General features: G+C 34.8%; 1 protein-coding gene across 2 annotated transcripts in view; it reads left to right on the top strand.

Moving 5' to 3' along the window:
* LOC149801686 (protein unc-13 homolog B-like) overlaps positions 1 to 18,078 on the top strand; it is a 271,956-nt gene that overhangs the window by 210,416 nt on the left and 43,462 nt on the right. For both annotated transcript variants that reach the window (XM_089955954.1, XM_089955953.1), the window contains exons 26-30: positions 1,965 to 2,227; positions 4,549 to 4,634; positions 7,027 to 7,153; positions 9,219 to 9,315; positions 11,479 to 11,622. In XM_089955954.1, the coding sequence (XP_089812080.1) occupies positions 1,965 to 2,227; positions 4,549 to 4,634; positions 7,027 to 7,153; positions 9,219 to 9,315; positions 11,479 to 11,622 (717 nt within the window). The remainder of the gene's footprint in view (positions 1 to 1,964; positions 2,228 to 4,548; positions 4,635 to 7,026; positions 7,154 to 9,218; positions 9,316 to 11,478; positions 11,623 to 18,078) is intronic.

Below are 18,078 nucleotides of genomic sequence, written 5' to 3'. Positions count from 1 at the left end.
AGCTATTGCTTTCAGAAGTTTCCAAAAATGGCATCCAAGAAGCGATAAATGCTTAAGACAAAAGCAGAAATAAGTTTTTTAAAAAGTGTCAATAGTCGGTACAGAAGAACAAAAAAGGAATACAGGCTATTGAGGGAATGGACAACAACTATGTTTATAGGACTTAAATTGAGTATATCTCAAGGCAGGAAATATGATTGCCATCATCATTTGAATTTTAAAAAATTCCAAAAATTGCATCAAGTTGAGAGATAGCAAGAAGCCATTGAGCTTCATAGGGTTTGTAGCTGCAGTTTGTGAAACTGTTGGAGTTATTAACGTGGTAACTTACTTTACAAACCTACAAGTTGAACATAATGTTTGCTGTCACTGCATTGGTCTTGGATATAATTTCTGAATTTTTTAAATACATGTTTTTCCAATTAACAATGTCAGTACATATTTTGTTACACCTTACTAAAAACTGGTCTAACTTAAGGAAGAAAAATGACTGCCTTACTGAGATAGTTTTGTTATGGCTGGCATTTCTGGAACTGGACAAATCTTGCAAGAGTACCTCAGATATTTGAATCTGCCCGTCATGTTCTTCATGCATAAATACCTGCATGATCAAGCTTTCAGCAAATGTACTATCTACAAATGTTATCCAACAAATGAAAACACATTTAGGATGAGGGGACTATCTGCCTTCTGAATAGTGACCAAAATAATAATGCGAGGCTGAGTGATCTAAAAAAAAGAAGCAGTAGAGGACCCTGGAGTTTGGAACTGCAGTTTCTAAAACTTAACTAGAGGTCAAGGTGTACTTTATAATCTTTTTGGTTAAATAATAATGTTTGTCTTTGCTGTCATATCACATTCTTAATTTTGCAGTAAATGATATTCAGTTAAACCATACTGATAAATAATTGGTAAAACTTATCGAGATGGTCTTGTTAAAATTTACTGTTCTGCCATTTGCCTTCAGCTGCCATTCCTAAAAATAGAAATGACTATACACTCCATTTTTTAAAGGTGGCTCTAGATATTCTGATAAAAAGTATCTTTGTTTGAAGGCCTTTCAGATATTTACAAATGAAATATGGCCACCATTACCAAAGGCAGAAAAATCTTTCATTGATTTGTCAAAACCATGCAGCAGAATTTTTACCACATTTGTCGGAAAGCATTCTGAAAAATAACCCACTTTTCAAATTTGTACAAACTGTGCCAATCTACCATAAAATACGGCCACTATTACTAATGATAGAAGAACCTTTAACCGTTTCCTGCATAATTATGCCTTTGATACCATTCATGACAAAAACATTTAAGATAACCAGTACTACTACCGAAAGTAAGTCTTTGTTTTCAGGACTATCGCTTGTAATGTTGAGAGAATGAATCTAGGAAATAAATATGAATCAAATGATTAGTTTGTTTGAAGGTTTGATGTGGCTGCTACACTCATCGGTTATATGTAACAGTGCATCCGCCATTTGTAAACACGCTATGCATCTTGTGGTCACCATTTGAAATTTTAAATAGTACAGTTGAAAGATTTTTTAATGTATACATGGAAGTATGCCATTGTTTGAACTAGAACTGTTTATTGTTATCAAGATTTCACCAACAGAAGTTGACCAAATCTAACAAATGGCAGTTGGGTTTCAAGGCCTTTTAATTCTGTGCAAATGATTTTGATGTGCTGCCAAATTTGACTGAAGATAAAAAAAAATACAGCAACCAGCAAGCATATTTCTTTGTAACTGCTTTTACACTTTGCTATTCAATCTGTCAGCTGACTTATCTCTGGCATGCTTGAAAAGCTTGTTAACATCTTTTTTGTGCATTGTGAATCTTTTGATTAATTACTGGGCTTTTACAAGTGCAAAAATATAGCTCATTTATGACAGTTATGTCATTCACTGCGTAACACATGCCTCATAAATTGTTACTCTTTTCTTTCTTTCCTTTTATCACAGGTGCAAGAATTAACCAGTCCTCCTAGAGCTAGCACTGTTGTAAAGGATTGTGTAACTGCCTGTATGAAATCCACATACCAGTTCTTATTCGATAATTGTTTTGAGTTGTTTCAGCGTGAATTTCAGACTGACCCATCTGAAATGTTAAACCCTGAACAGGAGGGTCCTAATGCAAAAAATTTAGAGTTTTGGAAGAATCTTATTGCACTTATTGTATCAGTCATAGAGGAGGACAAGAACAGCTATACGCAGGTTTTAAATCAGTAAGTAGCATTGGATTGTATTTCTCTGTACATACCTACTCCTATTGTTATTACATTATTATTAACTGTATGATATCGGGATCATGTACAGTTTGCTATGTTAGTAAGCAGAATGGTGTATTGGACTTTCATTCTCTGTACATGTCTATTGTTTTGATATATCTACTGTTCTAATTTTGGGATCGTACAGTTTGCTGTGTATTAAATCATTAGGTTGTATTGCACTGTCATTATCTGTACATATCTAATGTTATCACGCTACTATTAACTGTTTGAAATTGGAATAATGTAGAGTTTGCTGTGTATTAAATCAGAAAGTAGTACAGTGTATTGCACTGTTATTTTGTATGCATATCTCATGTTAATATGTATTTGTTAACTAATATTGGGATTATGTACAGTTTGCTTTGTGCAGACAATTACCATAGTATAAGAAAAGAGCCTAAGTTCAAGGCATTCACACATAGAAAGAATTTACTCTTGCATACAAATACTCCCTGAGATAAGTAAACTGTGACATATATAAACTCACAGATACATAATGGATTGTAAACATGTCTACAGACTGTTTTTCAATCTTCATGTCGAGTGCACCTGCAGTAAATAGTTAAACTTCTCCTCTTATGTACATGTGTAAATCATTTCTGCTACATTTTTTTCATAATCTGAACGATTTTTATTGTGTTTTGCTAAAGTTACTTTACACCATGATGTCAGAGCCTTACGTACCTTAGTAAAACCCCACTTACGTAAAAACTGACATATGTAAAGATCCCGGGAATGTAACCCCTAGCCTTATGTAGCTTCGTAAAACCCAACAAAAGTAAAAACTGACATATGTAAAGATCCTGGGAATGTAACCCCTAGGTTAACTCGGGGGAGTACCTGTACTGTGAAACCGTTAAGAATGCTCATCTGAACAATCACTTACAAGTCCACCACAACAGTGTAAGTTTGGTTTGATCACATTATGTAAGATGTGTACTACTATTTGATAAGCAGACTAACATGGTCAGGCTCTTATTAGACCATCTCTTACGCAGCAGGAAAAGCTGCCTCATAAGATGGGTGGCCCTTTTAGAAAATGTGAATAATAACTGCATATAAAGTATGAAAGATATAACTAATTTTAAATATTTTCTTTTCAAAATCACAAAAATGTTATGGAATCAATGTCAGTGTTATTTAAAATAATTATGAATAGTCATCTTGGTGGTACAGTCATCTGACTGTAACTGTCACTCTCTGTCCATTCCATGTTCACACTGCTGTAGAATGTATAACAGTCACTCTATGTCCATTCCGTGTTCACAGTGCTGTAGAATGTATAACGATCACTCTGTGTCCATTCCATGTTCACAATGCTGTAGAATGTATAACTATCACTCTATGTCCATTCCATGTTCACAATGCTGTAGAATGTATAACTATCACTCTATGTCCATTCCATGTTCACAATGCTGTAGAATGTATAACAATCACTCTATGTCCATTCCGTGTTCACAGTGCTGTAGAATGTATAACTATCACTCTATGTCCATTCTGTGTTCACAGTGCTGTAGAATGTATAACTATCACTCTATGTCCATTCCGTGTTCAAAGTGCTGTAGAATGTATAACGATCACTCTATGTCCATTCCGTTTTCACAATGCTGTAGAATTTATAACTGAGGATGTTTATTTGAATCTTTAAAATCTCTATGTACTAATCACAAGATTCTTCCTCTTTTCACTTTTTCTTCTGTCATCAATTAAGCTGATAACAGATTTTCTGCCCAAATGATTTCGCATTTGACTGTTAGGCACATGTTGGACAGATGAGCTACAACAGGCCCACTTGTGCCTCTTGTTGACTATATTTCTTCTTGCCTGGTTGATAATGCTGAATTTTTCACAGAGCATTCAGCTGACACCAGGGATTAAAATAGTTACAAAATCTTGAATTTTACTCCAGGAAATCTTGCCTTATCCCTGAGGAAATGTGTTTAGGGGTTTCTTAAACTTGAGGAATTCCTTAACTCATTTTTTTTATGAATAAAAATGTTTTCATGTGTAAAATTTAATTTGCTAAATTATTTTCTATCCTTTCCACTATGTCTCCCACTGACAAATAGTTGATTTTGTCTGAAGTATTGTATGCAAGATAATGTCAAATCCCAGTTGATCATTTTATTAAATCTGGGTATAGATGCTCATTGGTGCTGTATTAGTATTTTACAGATTTATAAGTAAACATTTTCAAATTTTATTGGCCATTGGGCAGGCAGAGTTTGCTAATAGGTCAGTTCTCCCTGACAAAATTAATTGGTTCCATGTTTCAGGTTTCCTCAAGACCTAAATGTTGGACAAGTTAGTGCTGCTCTGATGTGGAATCTTTTTTCTCAAGATCTTTGCTATGCACTTAAAGGTAAGATGAATTTTATTCCAATCTAAGGTATTCTCTTCATCCCGTACCAGGTTTAATTTTTCAGATTGATCTGGAATTCCAGATTCACATGTTGTGTGTGTGCATCATAATAATCATAAATTACATAAATACTCCTGGAAATTCTATCTTGGACATGTCAGCACAGTCTGATATCATTTTGACTTTATTTAGTACATTAAAAGAATATAGGCACTAAATTAATATTCATAAATGTATGAATTGGTGCATATATATGTAATGTTGTGTAACTCCTATAATGTTTTGTAATTGGAGCTTCAGTTTCTTAGGATATGATTGAAGGGGTAATTAAATTTAATAGCCCAGATAGGTTGGGTGATGTTTCATTGCATATCTGCACCAGAGCTGATTTGTTTTTGAGTTGTTGCTTGTTGCAGTGTTTGTCACACCTTAAACCAGCTGCATTGTTGTGGCTCTTTCACTTCTAAGTATGGTAACTTTATTCTAATTCCCAATTCCAGTTTTCAGTATTTGATGCCAATGATACTGCTGTTAGATGAAATTTTAATTTGTTCAATATAGTACCATCATCATTAATGTTCCATTGCTTCTACTCTGCCAGTCAACTATAAAATTTTACAAGTTTGTCTTTATTTATTTAAAGGTATTATTACACAAGTTTCTTGAAATATAAGCAATTTATTTGTACTGTTCTGTATAAATTGTCACTCCCCAACAATGTTGCATCATGTCAATCAGATGCTTGGTGGCATTATTTTGGTTATAACCAAGTACTTGTTTGACATTGAAAACAAAAAGTCGTTGAAGAGATCCCAGTCTATGCAAGATCATTGTTTCCAGTTGGTATAAAGATTTTGCATATTCTAGAACTTTTCCATACTTGGAATTAAGCTAAGCTGAGTTCTGGTATAATATTAGGCTTGGTAATTTAGGTAAAATTATGGCAGTAAAGTCACATTCCTATTATCAGCAACCATGCCTACAACTAGACTATTTCCTTCATTGCAGCCATGTGGTTGTAAGGCCTAGTAAACCTTTGGTATGGTCTTGCATTATCTCTTATCACTCTTTCACCAGCTTGTTACCACATTGGTGTAAATATGTTCAATCTGATTTTGACAATAGTTTCAATTAACTCAGTATTGTTTGTACATCTTGATAAGTACAACATTATCCTGCTGTGACCTCAAGCTCATTCATTTTGGAGTGTATAATGTGCACCCCAATTTTGTCTAGGAATGAGGGGAAATCATAGTTCTGCCATACAACATGCATGTGATATAATACATTTTAAAATTGGTAACAACAGTCTGACATTTTGGATAGTGAATGAAAATTGGCAATATTGAAAATACAATTTCGTCTTTCTAAGTATATGGATCACCCTTAAAGGGGCCATTTTAAGGTTTGTATTGTTGATGGAATTCATTTTATTGCATCAAATCCCTAAAATTCTCCTTCATTATCATCACTTGAGCAAATTTGCCTCGATAGACACATCATAACTATGTTAGCATATCAAGGTTTATGATTACCATGAAAAGACCAAACGTTAATGAAGCCTTAATCATTGTATAGTCACACAGATATATCAAATACTGTGATTTATGATGAGAAACAAAAATTAGAACAAAGTTTATTTTCCAAAGAAGAAAAAAATGTTTTCTGACTTTATACACTAAATAATAATTTTGTTATATGATGTGTAACTTTAGTCACCAAATATATGTCCCCTAATTGGAGTTCTGTTGAGAACATTAACACTGCTTAAATTCAAAATGTTATGTTTCAGTTCAACCAACAATAAATGAAGAAATATGTATTTTATCCATAGTTATGGAATATTCAGCATTTAATGGTGCAGCTACGATAATGATATTTGTTCCACTGCAATGTGGTACTTTGCACAGCTTTAGAACAACAAATTAACAGCCATTATTTATGTATTTCTGGTCGTGGCAAGAATAAAATCTTACATAGTGATGTGAAATGAAACAAGTTTATTAATATAAGCATTCAAAGAACAAGACTATCATGCTTTGTAACCATTATTTCTTTAATAATGCTAGTACTGGTAAACAGTTTACTTACAATTCAACATGCACCAAATTTAATATCTCACAAGGAGTGAATGTAACATACGTAGGCAGCTATTGTGTCTTCATCCTTCCATCAGATTGATATGGTAAAAATCTTTTCTTTTGCTTCTTGTATAAAACTCGCACTCATGACTGGAAATAAGAAAATTTGTGAAAGAGTATGCATTATACACAGCCAAATATGGTATCTTATGTATTTAAGCCAGGTGAACAAAATTAGACCAACTTTAGCCTCTTGTTAGTATGTGTTTCTCTGTGGTTCTTTATCACCATTTTATCTTTCTCATTTTTAGAACATGAAAAGGAAAGACCCTGCAAGAGCACTAATTATATGAATCTTCATTTCAAGACAAAATGGTTGTACAGTCAATTTATAGCCGATGTTCCACAGTATAAAGGAACAATTCCAGAGTACCCCAAGTAAGTTTGGCATGAAGAGCTTATCTTAATATCCTAATCTCATTTGGTTGATCAGAAGGTCATCTTATGTTGGTCGTACAGACTAATTGATCCCTTCCCCCCACCCCCCAAAAAACTAGCACAGTTATAGTATGCACACAAGTTAGGTATGATGCTTATTGGTTTGGACATCACAAGTTTCATGTTATGTATTAATGAATTCAAGAAATTTTCTTGGAGTAAAATGATTGGTTTTTATCAAGGACATGCAGGAGCTAAGTGACTTTTACATGTAAACATGATCACGTCATCCTCTATTTCACAATTAGGCATTTCCGAAATTGTGAAATACTTAGTATTAATAGTGATGTTTAGAGAGAGAGAGCTCAGAGTCCGGGCTTTTAAACACTTGATGTCAAGTTGTTTTCTTCTGTTGTAACCAGTATTGAAGTATTGAAATTTTGGAGTTTTCGAGTTATATGTTAATTTTCCTTCAGATTATTTGGACTCTAGAAGATTAATTCGTTTCTCAGGAAATATTATTGTATTCATACAGAACTCTTGAACAAGGACTTTTCTTGAAAATTTTATTTGGATTACTAAGACTGGAGGATTAATTATGTTTCTACAAGGAACGGTAGATGTCAACTCAGTACAGGCTACAGCATACGTCATTGCCTTCCATCTTGGATTCTTCGTTGGGACTCGAACTTGGAATCATTACAACATTTCAGTATTAGGACTTCAGAAATTTTATTCATGGATTATTCTTGTATTATTTTTCGATTTGAATCTGGAAACCATAAGTTCTCACATTTTTTTCATTTTACAGTATTTTTCCATGGAAATAAATTATTTGTTTTATTTTTCAAAGCTTGTTGTTTTCACTCTTTCTTGTGTTACTGTTTATTCGAGCCTAAACACATAACATAAGAGCACTACTTAGGCAGTACAGTTTTGAAAAGTACTGGTTTAGGTTGTGCTAATTCAGTTATTGTTGCTTCAAATAATTTATTGCACAGCTTTGAATTAATATTCATGTTAGCAGTATAATTTATACTGTTGTGTCAAATAATTTTATTACACTGCTCTGAAATCAAAATATTTGCATAATTTGTTTTTCTTTCAGAGAGTAATTACTTAGGCAATACATACTTTTCTTTTCTGGAATGTTGAAAAAATGTGGGAGATTCTCACCCCACATGTGGAGCCCGAGTGGCTGAGTGGTCTAAAGCGCTCTCCATTATGGATCACTGCCATCTCACCTCTGCCTGCGTGGGTTCGAGTCTCAGATTTAGCCAATGTCAGTATGTGAGAAAGCTTGCCAGAAGCTTCTCGTGGGTTGGTGGTTCTTTCTGGGATTTTCCCGGGTTCTTCCTCCACCATTAATACTGACCGCCATGTATAGCCTATCGTGTCCTGAAAAATGGCGTTAAATACAACAACAACAACAACAACTCACCCCACATGTTTATCCTTTACAGAGGGCATATGTTTGCTTTTCTCAATTGGATTGCTATATCAGCATGGGGTTTTCAACAGTAGACCTCTTATTTTAACAAATTGGTCCTAACTCAAAATGGTACCAGTCATACTTCCAATATGGCTGCCATAATGGCTGTCTTGAAAATCTTACTGTCACTACTCCCCTATGGATGATCATGGGTTTTACACCAATAGGCTTCTAATGATGTCTGCTTTGTCCAAAATAAAAAAGGTGCCATCTTACTTCCAGTATGTACATCACAGCAGCAGAATTTCAAAATATTGTTATTGCTGAAGAATATCAGAAATGGCTTCAACACTAAGCAGTTAAAAGGACAAAATGGTTTTATTTTGAATTCCTTGAAATTCATTTTGCTCGGTAGAGCATCAGACCCATCAAGGGGCTCTTGTTTCAGAGATTTTGCTTTTTATGCTTTATAAATGGCAGAGCATTATGATGATATTTTTACCTATAGTCATGTGAACATCCCTCAAGTAATGACTTATATGTGTACAAAATTACAGACAATGCAGTAGTGGACTGTGTGTATTTATTAATAATGATTAAGAGGGAAAATAAACACTGACCTAAACATTGCAGGTACTTTGAGCCATATGTGATGCAATGGTTAAATGAGAATGATGATGTCTCTATGGAATATCTTCATGGTGCTTACGACAGAGACAAGAAAGATGGGGTAGGTGTTTATAACTTCAGTTCCACAGTATGTTACATAATTATTATGTTACATAATCATTATTCAGATTGCCACCTTGCCACCACCAACATTACTGATTTCCTCAGGACAGTTTCTGTTTGTTCTTTCCTATTTCAATTGATCTCTTTGAAAAATAAAGGTCTATGCCCTAATGAGAATAAATATTTCTTTAAGATTAGCTTTGTTCTACTGTAAAAATAATTATGGTGATTTAAATTAGTTGACAAGTATGTGGTAAAAATTTCATGAAAATTTGATGATGAAGATTTTGTTTGTTATTTTTAAAAAAAAACATAGTTAACCTGTCCATGACATTGACCAGTCCAAACATAGTCCAGATGTGATCAGTATAGTTCACTGATAGGAACTGTGTCCATCACCTTGACCCAACCCAGCTATATAGAGTCCAGATGTGATCGGGTAAAGTTTGCCAGTAAGGGTCTTGTCCATCACATTGACCAAACCAGATTTATTGAGTCCAGATGTGATCAGGTATAGCTCACTGATAGGGACCCTGTCCATCACCTTGACCAACCCAGATATGTAGAGTCCAGATGTGATCACATAAACATCTTTATCATGTTGGGTGATTTCTGAGTTCAATCACTGGAATTGGAATGTCTCTTATGTCATGGTTGATTAATATGCAGCAAGTTGGCTAGGATGTTAATGTACATTAGTTAATGTACATATAATGCAAGGTACATGTATGTCATATAGCACAAATATTAACACTTTACATTTTTTATGTCTCTGGGAATAGAGAAATACATTAATAGGCAGTGAGGAACATCACACAGTTGCATCTCTCTTTGTATCAATGATTTACTCCTTTTGAAATATTCATAAAGATCACTTAACCCTTTACTTCATGCAAGCGCCTCTGGACACCTCTAATCCATTTGCATGGAAGCGCCTTTTGACGTCTCTATGCCATTCACATGGAAGTGCCTTTTGATGTCTGCTGTAAACATCAGCCATTTTACGCCAGTTTTCGTAGTGCCACCTTTGGGGAAAACCCCATTAAATACTACATTCATTTCTGCGAATGACAATTACGTCAGATCACGGGGTCACTGTTTATGCTCTGGTCGATATCTGCAATTTAAAGTAACTGGTTCTTAATCTACATTATCCAAAATGGAGGTCGCGGATTTCATTCAGTACTTACAAAGTTTTCACGATTAGAATCACAACTTTGAAAGCTTCAGTAACTTAGGTAAAGGCTCTGATATTGATGTAGGCAGCAATTAGTTTTTATAAATTATCTAATTCAGATGACTTAGTGATGTAGACACGGACGAAAAACTTGTAAATTTTGAGTATGAGAAATGGCAGCTACGGTTGGTCATGTGGTCTCACTGACTTACGGTGAACGAGTTTTCAAGATTTTAAAGCACATAAAAAATTCTTCCATGGAAAATAATTACACAGCTATAACAATCGGACTTTACTCTTAAAATTTTCCACACATAATAGATGTGTACCAAAAGTGTAAAATGGCTAAAAGTGCTGTTAAACATAACATACACTACATTGCTTAACAGTTAACAGGCAGGTCTATGCATATGGAGTTGAATAGGTAACAGGTGTTCTATTTATAGCACGCTGCACTTTGTAACTATGCTTTATGATGTAAAGGGTTAAGTACAAATTGTACAGGTCATATAGGCATGTGGTACTTACTTTTTCAGGTACTAGTAATTTTGAGAATTTTGAAATCAGATATTTTTACATGGTGATTAGTCAGTTTATGTCACTTCTCAACTATCACTGTTCCGTAAAGATCCATAATGATTATTATATAAAGGCCTCAGGGAATACATCCAACAAAATCAGTGTTAAAGTACATGACCATTTTAGACAAGCCCAAAAGAGAATTGTGATTCATTGTAAAATGCATTGATTATTGTGTACTATGATGTCAGAGTACAAGTGCTGTGTACTGAAAAAAATGTGTTCTGCCCCCTGCACTAGCAATGATCACCCCGGACTTGTACTTTTCTTTAACCAGTTTAGTGCCAGGGTGCTTTTGTAAAGGTCCATAGCAATTGATAATTTTTCTATAAAATGATAAAGTTTGCAAATTTAATATATGAAATATAGAACAATATTCATAACTTTTTTATGCCTGTGTTACAGTTCCAGAAGAGTTCAGAACATTCCCTGTTCTCCACATCTGTGGTGGATGTCTTTACCCAGCTAAACCAGTGTTTTGATGTCATAAAAAAGCTGGATTGCCCAGACCCAGAAATTGTCAACAAATACATGCAACGATTTGCTAAGGTATATGAGAAATCTTTATCAGCATACATTGTGGTTCTGTATGCATATTGCTTGCATTAGGGCTGCTCCAGTAAAACATATACCCCCCCGGGGGGAAGGCACTTTCAAATTCAACCAACCCACAACAGAAGTAATTAAAAAAAATTATGATCCACCGTCAGATGTGTTTTAATCGAAAAACACTGCCTCCTACAGAAGCATACTTTTTTAACATAATTTCTGGCTATGGTTTAGTGGGCGGTAGAAGCATTTTTAATATTGGGTTGGGGACAGAGGCAATTTAAATGACAGCTGGTTGGAGGTAATCTACTGAATTCTTATAGATCATATAATCTACTGCATATTTTCATTATAATCAATCTTTTGTCCTTTTGTTTGCTTGTCTGTCAGCCAAGTATGTCTCTGATACTGTAATATCACAGATTTTCATGGTGGCTTATTATTTGTAGATGTCATTGATCAGTCCCTTAATACCTACTAATTTAGCATCCATGAATACAGATTTTATAATAGATATTTCTATTCTAATACAGAAATCATGAATTTGTATCCTTACTAAACTCTGTGTTTACTAAAGTGATCACTATGTCTTGCTATTTTTCTTTGTTCTCAGGCATGCTGCTTTTGATTAGAATAGTTAAATCTTGTATTGCTTTAAATGTGTGGTCAGATTCTATGATTCCTTGTTATTATTTTTTTCAATAAATGTTTTGGTAAACTTATAATACATGATTTGTCAGAAACAAAACATTCATGCCTGTGGAAGTGATGTTGCATTTTTTCTGTCTACTTTTACACTATATCATTTCTTGTAAGAACATCTTTTTCAGTTGCGTCTTATTTTTATGCCTTGTTGCAAGACTAATATAAAGTTATTAAAAAAAATATAGCAAGTCAAACATTTTTATATCATAAGTTAGATTTTAAAAAATGTATGAAAGTCAAGGAATTATTTTTCCCAGAGTACTCATAAAATCAATGACATTGCAGTTAACTGTATTGTCAACAGCATCATCATCATCACTGATGGCATAGCAGTAACATTCTGCACTTTCAGTCCAGTTGTCACAGGTTCTATCTCCCACTTCTAGTATTTCATATGAGACTTACACCTATGGCCTGAGGGGCTATCATGGCAGAGTGGTATAAGATGCTTGTCTTGTGATACAGATCTGAGGGGCTTTCATGGCAGTGGTACAAGATGCTTGTCTTGTGATACAGATCTGAGGGGCTTCTATGGCAGTGGTACAAGATGCTTGTCTTGTGATACAGATCTGAGGGGCTTCCATGGCAGTGGTACAAGATGCTTGTCTTGTGATACAGATCTGAGGGGCTTCCATGGCAGTGGTACAAGATGCTTGTCTTGTGATACAGATCTGAGGGGCTTCCATGGCAGTGGTACAAGATGCTTGTCTTGTGGTACAGATCTGAGGGGCTTCCATGGCAGTGGTACAAGATGCTTGTCTTGTGATACAGATCTGAGGGGCTTCCATGGCAGTGGTACAAGATGCTTGTCTTGTGGTACAGATCTGAGGGGCTTCCATGGCAGTGGTACAAGATGCTTGTCTTGTGATACAGATCTGAGGGGCTTTCATGGCAGTGGTACAAGATGCTTGTCATGTGATTACTTGCCTCCAATGTGCTAATAAGAATGTTGCCAGTTACTTGTGGAAGGTCAGTGGTTCTACGTAAGTGGTGTTTGGTGTCTCAAAAGGACTTGGATTTTCTTCAGCAGTAAAATTGGCTGCCATATATAGATTCTCTTCATCTGAAAATGGTGTAAAGACCATAATGATCTACCGAAACCCGAGATCTCATGTCTAAATGAATACGGCTGTTGGAGATAAACATCAGATCAACAGAGACTCCATATGCCCAAGTGTACTAAGGTGCTTGCTTTTACATCACTTGCACATCTCACCGAGTGAGTTTGTGTCACAGATCAACCAATTTAGGTTGGTGGTCTTTCGGGGTTCTTCCTCCACTTAATATATTGTTAAAAAAATCCACACAAAAAAACAAATCAAACCAAACTAAATCAACCAACTAATCAACTGTGGCAATAGCAGCAAAGGTACTAGTCGGTCATTTTTGCCACAGCTGTATGAGTTTATAACTTTTGACTCAAGTAATTTTTGTAGACCTTTGAATATCGTCAATTATGCCTTTCTGACAGTTACCTAAAAGTCATCATCAGTTGGTACAAATGGATTTTTCATGGTGAGCACACGAGATGGAAAAGTCTTGAGCAATCCTGCATCACACACTGCCGAAAAGTTTACATTTTAGCTCACTTAAATTTCTCAAACAATGTTCATTGTTCCAACTAGAACTGTTATAACTTATTCAAGCTATATTCACCAATATCTGGAGATATGCATCTGTAATAAATATTTGTAACAAAGTATGAGAATGCATCAATGTTTTTCAGTGATGCATTTGAACTGAGCAACAACCACAATCAACATACCAAGAAATAAAATTATTCACATCTCTCAGGCAGAAGTAGTGTATAATGATAATCTGCCAAAAGATTTTTAAATTTTTAAATTTGCCAAATATTTTTCCAACCATACTGATTCAGTGGTCATATCACCACAATGGACAGAAACAGACGAGAAGATTAAAATCGATTTGATACATCTTTTAAGTAACTAAATTCATATTGGTTTAGTTAACTGTACACCCTTTATTGTCTTCCTTTTGATGAAATTTCTTACTGAAGCTGAGAAAATAACGTTGCACACATAAAAAAGAGGCTCACTTCTACTCATTGTTGTTTTTATTATACTTCTCCATTCCAGCCTGTTCTTATGATCTTGTCCCCCCACATATTGTTTGCCTTGTTTATGATATGTATCTAAATTTCTCATTTTTCCTACTTCTATACAAATGTTCTGTGAATATGCATATCAGTGTGAAATGCGACGGGGAGACTAAATCCAAGATTGAAACCTCAACATTTCTAGATGTATTCTGCTTGGATTCCATATTTCTGCACAAAAAAAAAATTCAGGACTCTCTGTACTAATTCAGTTCCCACTGTAAACCTGTGCAAACACCATGATATTAAAATTCAGTAACTAAAATTTTGAGTGCTCGTGATCAAATTTGTATCAGTATAGACACATCTATGATAACAGCTTTTGTGAAAAGAAAGCCATAACAGCCACACCATTTTCTGGATCTATACACATTTGAAATGTGTGCGTTCAAAGAGTCAGACTCTGATTTCAGTAATGAGTTGTCCAAACTTGGGTCTGTAAAGGGACGGAAATTATGTTAATAAAACAATGTCCCTTACTTTTTTCAGTTACAAGTAGGACAAGCTCTCAAAAGATTGTTTTTACCAAAATCTTACTTTCATTATCAACCAATCAGGGACAATCAAACTCATATATACTCTATTTTATCTTCACTGATTTATAGTATGGTTCTCGTTCTTTCACATCTGTAGTAATGTGAGTCCTTTAACAACTCTCAATGGTTGTAAACCTTTTTCGACCATGCTGACTGGACACACTGTAAGATAATGTTCAAGTAACAAATAGCATAGGATGACCAGAGACCAATAAAATCGAAAAGTCAAGTTATCTCCCCTGCAGGGATGCTGCCAGGATTTCAGGATTTACTCTAAGTTTTGTGTGTGTGTGTGATCTCCAATGAGAAAGTGGTGGCGGGAAGAATAGCCATTGTTAAATATCTCCCTAGCACTTAAATATCTGTCACTCTTTCTTACTGTTCCACTCTTTTAAGGCTCTACTAAAATCAAAATTCTTGAAGCGATGTCATCTCTAGTTGTATAGCGATTATTATTGTGATGTCATTGGGTGCGATTGTGGTGGGGTCTTAGTTGGGATGGCAGAAAGACCATAGGCTTACTCCACATTTGACAGCTAATTACAATGTTGTCAAAAGAATTAAAAATTTTCTAACAATTCAGTTGGACTCGGATACTTGATTCATAGTCAGTGAACAGGTTCTAAAATTGATGTGTTTATTTTGGAGCTATGTTCCTCCATCACATTCAAGATTTGGATATACCAAAGGTGAAATTAGTACAGTTGCATCCTAAAATACTATTGTGGTTGCTTCAAATGTTATTTAATGTGAGATTTTAATGCAAGGACTCGTAGCTTCAGTGATTTTTGGGTTAAAAAAAGTAATATCTTCTCAAAAAACTCAATTTGGTGCAGATTACATTGTTTTAATGATAATGTGAGAATTCTTGATGTGTAAAAATTTCGCAAGAAATGAACAACATCAGATCAGAAAATTACTACCACTGGGAAAATACTGATAGGAATATACAGAAATAATGATATTATTATTTTAGTAGAATATGTGGTGACAGTAGGAGTGCTAGTTCTACAACTTTGCAAAATACATCTTGTACAACTATTCTGTTGTTTCTAACAACACTATAATATGGCAATAATTTCTGCCCACTTTTTACTTTAGTCCCTTGCTAATTAATAGTTTTAGATTTTACAACACTAAGCACATTTTACCTTTTGACAATAACACATCATTACAAATGTTTAGATTGCAAGAAAATAGAAGTTACAATTTTATTAAAAGCACTGGTACCAGTAAGACTAAAGGAGATGGTAAAAAAAAAGAATCAGGATGAACAAATTAGTAGTGTAGCAAAGAATCCATATATCAGAATGACATCAAATATTTTTTCATCAATTTCATCATTTAGTTAATGACACTGCTTAAAAATGTAGTGTACTAGATAATAGACATTTTTAGTTATCCAATTTGTAATACAAATACCAAATGATGGTTTGGAATCAAGTGCCAGAAGGTCTGCAGAAAATACCACCATGATCAAAATATACATAGGAAGAACCGAACACAAACAGGACAAATTTTATCCATTTTGCTTTGAGTTTACACAGATCAGTCAGTCTCTTATGTTTAATGTCATTTAAGTTTTGCACATAGAGAGCATGTACTTCATTTGGTCACACATCTGCATGATATAAAAGTTTGTCTCTTTATTCTTTTGTTGCCATAGTGGTTCTGCCAACTAGAGATCTCCACACATTTAATTATGTTGTATGGGGATTCTCTGATGGTCCCTATGAGCATTAATCTGTTAATTGTTTCTGAATTTAATATGATCCTCCTCCTCTGTGTACAAATATTATTCTGTGCTGTGAACTCCTTTCATTGCCTGCTGTCTGAAACGCATATGCATAACTAGCTTGAACAAGTTACTGTTCTTTATGGTTGTGCAATTTTCAACATCTCACAGGTATGGCCCCATGGGTTATTCTCTCTTGGATATCTCTGTTCCAAAAAGAAAAGTTGTGAACTAGAGGTCTCGTTAGGATTTTAAAACTAAGAGTCCAGTGCTCCCATTTTGGTAAAAATATGAGTCCCACCAGCAAAAGTTGCAGTCCCCTGCCATAAAACTATGCAAATTATAAGAACTATTGGTTGCCATAGAGTTTAATTTCTACATTTTTTATAACACTGACATAGCTCTCGTTTGTCCATCAGAGTGAGTCTGAACTTTTTCGATCCAAAGAAGGTCTTTTTCAAAGCATTAAGCTAGTCATAACACACTTTCTTACACTTGGCTACTGTACCTTCCAAACTATCAGTTATAGCAACTTTAGCACTCTCCTGAATCTCATTACAATCTTCGTCAGTTTGCCATTGAACCCCAAAATACTCATTCAAGTCTAAGTCTCAACATGTCACAATTCCGAGGTCACGTGCACTGCTTATTCCATTACACTCGGAAATGAACACAATAATGAAAGCTAAAGTTGTTTATTTGATGTACTGTTATAAATGACCACATGTACATCTCTGGGTATTTCTGCCTCTGAATTCAAGCACTGTAAATATCAGTAGATTTTCACACCCAGCTGCCAGTCAAAGCCTTTGATCTTGCCGCACAGCTATTGCAGCATGTTCTTTTGATGTACTCTTATAATGGTGACAACTTGGTGGGGGAGGTGCTTTCACCCACAAAATTTTGTCATTGTAAATATCAGCACAGCTAACTGATCAACACAATTTCCCCCTATGCAGATGACTGAAGCAGGACTTGCAAGTGTTTGAATTTTTACCGCCTACCTAAAGAAAATAAAAAATTGGCATCCAAATACGCATGATTATAAGTGTTTCCGAGACTTCTGTCAGTTTTCACTAACATGAACTCTGCCAAAGATTCAGTTCTTTGAATCAGTGCTTTGCTGTCTCTTATGCCAGATTTGTCTCTTCTATAATGCTGTTTTAAGTCCAACATTCCCATACTCTGCCTGTTCAGACATGGGAATCTTGAATAAATATAACCGGCATATTGTCCATCCAACACGTACATCAGACTCGCACTCAACATCAATTTTGGGCTCAAAATCACACACTGGTATTTCCAGTGACATTTTCCCAATGTCCAACAGACCGATATACATGAAATTCATTGTCATCATA

This window comes from Sinohyriopsis cumingii, chromosome 4, assembly GCF_028554795.1.
Source record: "Sinohyriopsis cumingii isolate HCF-2022 chromosome 4, ASM2855479v2, whole genome shotgun sequence".
Taxonomy (NCBI): Eukaryota; Metazoa; Mollusca; class Bivalvia; order Unionida; family Unionidae; genus Sinohyriopsis; species Sinohyriopsis cumingii.
The sequence above is the reverse complement of the archived record's forward strand: the minus strand, read 5'-3'. Positions and strand labels throughout refer to the sequence as shown.